At 39.3% G+C, this 7,715-nt stretch overlaps 1 protein-coding gene across 2 annotated transcripts; it reads right to left on the bottom strand.

The window, feature by feature from the left end:
• Nucleotides 1–288: 288 nt before the first annotated feature.
• tbrg1 (transforming growth factor beta regulator 1) lies at nucleotides 289–7,568 on the bottom strand. Of its 2 annotated transcripts, none has more exons than XM_061045881.1 (15): nucleotides 7,306–7,568; nucleotides 6,991–7,121; nucleotides 6,021–6,078; nucleotides 5,775–5,857; nucleotides 5,595–5,631; nucleotides 5,222–5,284; nucleotides 3,753–3,989; nucleotides 3,480–3,550; nucleotides 3,087–3,328; nucleotides 2,872–3,008; nucleotides 2,622–2,768; nucleotides 2,330–2,427; nucleotides 2,110–2,220; nucleotides 874–1,019; nucleotides 289–705 (listed from the first exon to the last, which is right to left on the bottom strand). In XM_061045881.1, exons 2-15 carry the CDS (start codon nucleotides 7,107–7,109, stop codon nucleotides 689–691), a joined length of 1,566 nt encoding a protein of 521 aa, XP_060901864.1. In that variant the 5' UTR covers nucleotides 7,110–7,121; nucleotides 7,306–7,568; the 3' UTR covers nucleotides 289–688. The 2 variants fall into 2 exon arrangements, with proteins under 2 accessions (XP_060901864.1, XP_060901863.1); XM_061045880.1 differs by having other exon boundaries at nucleotides 289–710; nucleotides 7,306–7,567.
• Between the last annotated feature and the right edge of the window lie 147 nt (nucleotides 7,569–7,715).

The following is a 7,715-nucleotide window of genomic DNA, read 5'->3' as shown; positions in this document are numbered from 1 at the left end:
AGTGTTTTGCATTCAAAGTCAATGAACTATATCAAAGTAAAACTAGCAGGATCCGGGTAAAAACACTGATAAATGATCCACTGTTATTTGTTAATTAAACTAACTTTAATGCGTTATAACTGCGGCTGTAGGTTGACGACAAACAGTTCTGTACCATTGCCGCTATGAGCAATATTTAAAAACGAGTAAATGGAAATCTTCACTATCCCTTTTTTCTTTGCTATCACCAATTGGTAAGAACAAAAAGATTTAAACTTCATACATGTTAAATATAAAGAAAATCCCTGATCTTTATACACACATGGCTTATATGTTTCAATACAGAAGTGTTGTGTTAATGTTGCTTTTGGCATGAGTTCAAGGCTAACTCAGCAGCCACATCTAATTTACAAGAATTAATAATATTTGCATACATCCTAAGTAATGCTCTCTGACGCACCCTGATAATTATGAGCGCTGAACCACATTGATTCGATTTACTGTACTCCTTTTACTGTCTGGACTACTGTACCAAAAGAGGGAAATAACACACATTGTGAATTGATTGACATTGATTAAATGAGACTGATGGTTCAAAGGGGTGGCAATCATGTTTATCTTAATTCAGCAGAGTTTTCAGAATCAGGGGCTGAAATATGAGGCGGAGGTCTTCACTGTAGGGGACATCAGGTGGTGTTGATGAGCAGAGCTAGGAGACTGTGCCATCTGTCCTGAGGAAAGGAAATAAAAGGACAAGTTGATGAAGAGCAACTGTAAATGCTTACTGTCAGACCTACAAATATATCAGAACTGTTGATAAAAATACAACCCAACACTTACATAAAAATAAAACATGAAAATATTGCCCTCATGAAAAACTGATATATAATCAACCTGGTATGTGCTCAGTCTTGATGTTCTCCTCAAAGCCCTGGTGTCTCTGATAGGCCTCAAAGTTGACCGAGGCGTCATCCTCTGATAGGCTGTGAGGAACCTGGCCGTCCCCAGGGCGACACACCTCAAAACGTATCCACCGATAGCTACGTGAACAAAGAAAAAATTAATATTTATAAAGACACAGAATCTGAGTGAGTTCAAGAATGGAGAGTAGCAAATGAAATATGATGATAATGCCTGCTCCAACCTCGACGGCAAAGAAGTGTGGACAACAGGAACGCGAGGAATACAACGGAGAAATCCTTCCTGCATATTATCCCATATGTTCTTTTGTAAAGCGTCTCGACTTGTTATGAATTGGAGCTAAACAAATAATGATTGACATATTGATATTTTGATCTCTGTAATTTCATATCTTAATCAGGAAAATCCATGTAATGCAAACTGTTTAAATATTATCTTTGTTTCTAGTTATACTGAGAGTTGTGAAAGTATTAGATAACAAAATAGAAATTCACAACAACATACTAAGTCTCTATCGCTCACGACCTGTCGCTGTAAATCTTGACTTGGACATGTTTTCTACAGAGAAAAGATTTAAGCTATTTTATGCTCTTGTTTCCATTTTAATAAAATCCTCTTAGTCATAATATTAATGCTTTGCATGTGGGAAACAGGTTGGCAATCATGTTTTAATCTATAGTTATTGTGATTTAATGGTCTGTTAAATGTCCTCATGGTCCCTGTCTGGGTGGCACTTATCCAGAATACATGTATTTTTCATAAGTTACTATATTGCCTGCAGAATGTTCTTGTTTAAGTAATGAATGTTGACACTAGACACAGAAAAATCCAACCATTACTGAGCACCACAAGTCATTTTTTTTTGTTTTTGTTTTTTTAAAGATTTATTTTTGGGCTTTTTGTGCCTTTGATGGAGAGATAGGACAGTGGGTAGAGTCAGAAATCAGGGAGAGAGAGAGTGGGGTATGACATGCGGGAAAGGAGCCACAGGTTGGATTTGAACCTGGGCCGCCCGCTTGGAGGACTACAGCCTCCACACATGGGGTGCGTGCACTAACCACTGCTCCACCAGCGTCCCCACAAGTCTTTTTTTTTTTAAGTATTAAGTACTTAATTCTCATTCTTAAGCTGGACTCATTCAAGATTTGATTATATGTTGTGTATTGTAGTTGATCATCATTATTGGGTGAGAAGGTCGATTTTACTTACTTGCTACATTTGCGTGCTCCAGGGCAGCTCTGGATAAGGTTCTGGATTGTGGGGTGTGAAAAGCCAAAGAAGTCAGCTCCTGATGGCATGATTGGCACCACAGACCTGGAGCTGGGAGAAGGACACGTTTAAAGAGTCTAAAACTAGCACTAAACCGCAGAGAAGAAAATCTTGATTTATCTGAGGACATGTTTGAGTCTGTGTGGTGAGTTTTTGATACCTGACAGATGCAACGGCCTTCAGAAGGTTGGAGTGACACGTCAGGGCAGAGGAGGCAACGATGGCATTCTGAGGATCTTCTTCAGGTACAATCTCAAACTGGGGGGATAATATTGAAGTGCATTTGTCAGTAATACAGTTTCTACTCTAAAAACCAAGGTTGTACACTGCAGCTTTATTGTCTTTACTTCTATCAAAACAGATAGATATTCATGTCTGAAAATAAAGGTTCACAAATAATAATGGACATTTTTCAAATTTGACTTCAACATTGAGTCTGTCAGTGTGCGTACCTGTGGTCCTGCTCCCCCATCCTTGATCTGGCAGGTGTAGAGGCACTGCTGGTCAGGGTTCTTCTTGCTGGCAAAGACCCTTGTGCTGCAGAAGCCCACCGGATAGATGGCACACTCATCATGGAACAACATTCTGTCTGTGATGATCTGGAGTGCAGTCATGTTGCATAAGGTAGGAAGCATTAAGAGGTTAGTGTTTACTTCAAGAGAGGCTTTAACTTATCTATCTTATCGGTAGTTTGACACTGACCTCTCCCAGACTGTAGACTGTTAAACCTCCCAGGACGATGGGGAAGACAGGACGACCACACGAGTCCAGAGAGATGGGCTGCACCAGCTTCCGTGAACCGTCTGCCAGCTTTCTCTTCTTTGACATCTTCTTTGGAACTTAAAAAACAAGAAAGAATAAAATAATGCTAATGTATACCTGTTCTCAATTTAAAGCCAAATTTATACAGCACTCACTTTCTTCCTTTCCATTTTCCCTGCCCCGCTCTTTCCTTTCCTTCTTTGGTTTTTTAAGAGCTCCCTCTTCCCCCGTTGAACCCACTGACACATGGTTCTGACCCCCGGATTGGCCCGAACCCCCAGCAGGACCTGAGGTTAATGCCACGGGTGGGACAACTGGGTGAGAGCTTGTGCCAGGTGTTGGTAGTATCTCTCCCTCTGAAAAAGTTTGGTACTGCAACAACGACTTCAGTAAAAACCTGCAAATGACAATTAGCATGAATGAATCATTGAGTTCTGCTGTTTTTCTTCAAGTTGACAAGACATGAAAAGCATCTCAAAAGCACACCACCATCCATCATATATAACAATCAAAACTAAAAATAGACCACTAGAAACATGTTCTCTCACCTCCGCTCCTCCTTTGCTCTTAAAAACTTCTCTTCTAAGTGAGCGACTTCATCACAGAGAGCTGCATTCTCCTGTGGAATAAACATCATGACTGCACTGTAAAAGAACTTGGTTTACAAACTGGTCCTTAAAGGTACTTCAATTCTTTAAAGAAATGAACAAAAATAATTTCAAAATGATCACAACTTCCCTCTTATATCTTAGCACAATGTATGTACATGATGTGAAAGAAAACCTACAATAAAACGATTCTGGAGAATATAATTCACTCACAAATATCATGGCACGAGCAGCTTTACGCAGTCTGAGGTACTTAAGTCGGTACTTCTCATTTTGGGTTTTCCTCGGACCTCTCTTCATCTTTGTCTTACGCCCTGAGGAACTGGTGGGAGATGGGAAGGCGGGGCCAGAGGCGCCTGATCCAGAACTGGAAATGGTGTTTTGATGTGGAGAGCCGAGGAAAGACTGCGCAGCAAAGGCTTGTAGAGCCTGCTGCCGCTGCTCATCAGTCTATGAGGACACAGACGGTGAGAGAACGTCAGAGATCTGCTCATTTGAACCAGGAGGATCTGAGGCTTGTGTTGATTATAAATGACTGATGAAAAAAAAGGAAACCAAACTGAAGACAACTTGATAACAATGATAAGAGTTTACACTTAAACTACAGTATGACGAACAATGGCATTCTGTGAAAACAGAAAGTGCAGCAAGCTTTAGAACTTCTTAAACATTATATGGAGGACGTCCCTCTTTATCCCCTTTATAGACTTCAAGTGTATGGCCAAGTTTACACTCGTCAAAATCTTGTCCAACATGTCTCTAAGCACCTGCTCCTGACAGTATTTAGCAGATAGTAACCGTCATTGACTTTGGTGCTTAGCTTTTAAGGCATGACCACCAATAATTATTGATAACGTATTAGTAGTGTGACATATAAAATAACATATAAAGACCATATAAGGACGTGCCAAAAATCTGAGTCTGACAAAACAATCTGAACTTCTGTATCACACTGATGCATGAACATTCCCCCTGTCCATTGTTGTAGTTTGAAAGGTTGAGTCATGACAGATATACACAATCTGGACAGCAACAGGCACAAACCAACAGTTATCTAACCTCTGAATTTAAGCCAGGTCATAAGGTCATGTTCTGATACTCGCGCACACATACCCACCCACCCTTTCCTGGTAATAGACCAGTTGTCCGCCCAAGAAACTTCTAGGACATGTTCTTTATATAGCACACATGTTGTAATTGCCCATAACAAGATGAGTGGGATGCTATAAAATAACTGCTCCAAGAGACATAAACAGATCCTCAATTCACAAGCCATAGTCTCTGTCTGATTGTTCAAGAGCATTTACTCTTCTACACTATGGCGCTGCGAGCACACTAGGAAGAATGAGCAGCATTAATAATGTAAGGAAATCAACAGAAGATATCAGAGTAGATGAAACCAGTTTCAGGATACTAGACCTGCAAAAGCAGGCAACTATAATATTTTATAATGTGAAAATGGTCAACATAATAATATCTGTAATTATGAGAAAACTATACCAGGTAGTGATGTGTATAAAATGACAGCTCTGGACCAAGCTCACGTGTAAACGGCATTAACTCAGTCCTTTCCCATTACAAATAATGTGCAATTAAAGAAAAAAAGGTTAAAAGCAGTTCGGGTATCCCACAGCAAAGTTGGGTTTTGAGACAAATTTGCATTTATGTCCCATATAACTCACCAGCAAGGCAAAGACTCCGTTTCTGTTCTCAATCCTCTTGAATCTCCTGCTGCCTTTTTGTGTCTGAAACATAATGTGAGACTGAGGCCAATGCATGTGGCTGTAGAAGCCTGATTTGATTGCGAGAAGCTGGGAGTTAATTTGGTTAAATTTGGTTTAGTTCTGATACAGCGCGGGAAATGTTGGCCTCTTTTAAAACTATGAAAGAAGGTAAAAGAAGCAGGATGGTGAAACAAGATGGAAGAAAAATAGTAACAGAAATACAAATGATGCATGTACCGTGTCAAGGAAACTCACATGAATGCCAAATGGAGGTGCAAGTCATTATACTCAACAGCAGAGGTTGCTGTCAGACCTTAAACATCTAACTTACCTCACGATACATAACTGCCTCCAAACTTGATTTTGCACTGCAAGGGAGAGAAAAGGAATATGCCCAAAGTCTAAATGTAGAATAATGAATATGTCTGCTGCCCATGTAGGAAAATAAAGAAGTGATTTAGCTTAACATGTAAGTAGTAGGATGTGTAGTAAACTGAGAGGAATGCTGTACTTGGATTGAACAAGTCCCCTGTCGATGATTCTCTGTTTGATTTCTTTTATATGCATGGGACGCCCAGCTTCTTCTAAAACAATCTACATGAGAAAAACAAAGAAACAAATATGACTTGCCTTGCAGAAAATACCACAGCAGGTGAAAGTGATAAATTTAATAAATAACACCAAACTAAAAATGAATGAAAATGATATGAATTGGCGGTATACAAATAAAGATTTTTTTTTAAATCAAGACATTTACCTGTGCAGCATCGAGCCATGTAAGGTTTGGCTTTTCTGCTATTTCACTTGGTGGTTCACTGCAAATACAAAAAAATAACTTTAAGAGGGTACATCTAGATAATTTGATTTACTCTTTGAAAATCATTCCTCATGACACATACTTTTTAAAACACAAGATTCCCTCTTAGTATTCATGAAGAATCAGAACAGAATCAGGGAAACGCAAGGAGTTTTACTTTGAAATTTGAAATTGGATGGATCAAGTAAAACATTAAACATAGTGATAAGACAAGGTGACAAGGTTGATAAGATGCTAGACCAGGGGTGTCCAAAGTGCGGCCCGAGGGCCATTTGCGGCCCTTCAGGGGATTTTTTGCTGCCCGTGACTTCAAATGAAGAATCAGAAGATTTTGAGGCCTTGATTAAGATTGGCGCATTATCTTATTTTTCTTTTTCATGTTAACAAGGGCTGAACAATATTCCTAAAACAGAAAATGTTCAGTAACATGTATGTTGTTGTTGTTTTTTTTTTAAATCTACAGCTTTTACTATTTTCCAAAATTTTTTTGTAAACTATGAAAAAAAAACGTATGCAAAGACTGTTGTTTAACCATTTAATGACCTGAGCTAAATGCAGAAAGCTTTTCCAAAAAAATGAACCACGTTACAGGCTTGATTCTGAGAAAATAAAATAAAATAAAGTAGAACGAAGAAATCAAAATATTTGATTTCCTTTTATTAAAGGGTTTCTTTAGCGAGCCTTTTGATTCTGATCTACAAAGCCTTACTATTTTTTCAACTATATTTTAAAAAACAAAACCTGTGGCCCGCGAGCGATTCTAACACGACAATTTTGGCCCACAAGAAAAAAAGTTTGGGCACCACTGTGCTAGACCAAAAAACACCTCCCTACTGTTGTATAGCAGACCCTTCTTCTTCTACGTTTATACAGTAATGACACGTTTGTAAGTCAAATGATTTACACCAACCTCTCCAAAGTTTCACCGCTTCCAGACAGACTTGCGATGCTGTCCAGAGCTGGAAACAGAGAGTAGTTTCCCTGCACATCAGCCTCCATCTCAGATTCAAAAGAGTTGAGAGACTCCATAGAAGACGGAACCTGAACAGAGAACAAATATGAACAAAAAAGCCCCTCAGGTACTTTCTCCACTGAACAGTAACACGGATAATGAGCACACAGAGTCATACAGTATGTTCTGTTATAGAATTACCAGCTTATTGCTGACATATTTCAATGACGTACAGAACAAAAGCAATGGAAATGTAGAAACAAATACACAAACCTCCGTGAAAACACAGCAGAGCGCCTTCTTTCAGCTCGTCCTCTTGATGTTTCTGTCTCAACCGGAACCTTCACTCCTCTTCATAGCATTGTTTACAGTCACAGTTTCTTAAACGTTCTGTCTATGGGGCTTTAGCGATAATGTAAACCACCTTACGACAGCTTTGGTCGTAATAAACCTGAATGTGGAGCTGTGTACTGGTTCAATATTCACACGACAACAGATTTACAATGTTATGAGGAACCAACAATGTTACGCTGAGGAACCAACGTCTGTGGCCAGTATCGGACAATACTAGTGGGGACACCTTCACCGGATATCCGGTATCGTTTTGTTTTGATATATTTACAGTTGATGCTTTGCGCTTAAATTTGGCAAATAGGGAAGTTTTGGAATGGAAATCGTGGTGT

The sequence above is a fragment of the Labrus mixtus genome, chromosome 9, assembly GCF_963584025.1.
Source record: "Labrus mixtus chromosome 9, fLabMix1.1, whole genome shotgun sequence".
Taxonomy (NCBI): Eukaryota; Metazoa; Chordata; class Actinopteri; order Labriformes; family Labridae; genus Labrus; species Labrus mixtus.
This window is presented reverse-complemented; position numbering and strand designations above follow the sequence as displayed.

Bases quoted from the DNA above. Each gene is read 5' to 3' on its own strand.
- tbrg1 (XM_061045880.1), bottom strand. From the start codon at position 7,109: ATGGAGTCTCTCAACTCTTTTGAATCTGAGATGGAGGCTGATGTGCAG. The intron at 2,428-2,621 runs GTACGCACACTG...TTATCCCCCCAG, and splicing joins ATGGGGGAGCAGGACCACAG to TTTGAGATTGTACCTGAAGA. The intron at 1,020-2,109 runs GTAAGTAAAATC...TTGTTCACGTAG, and splicing joins GGAGCACGCAAATGTAGCAA to CTATCGGTGGATACGTTTTG.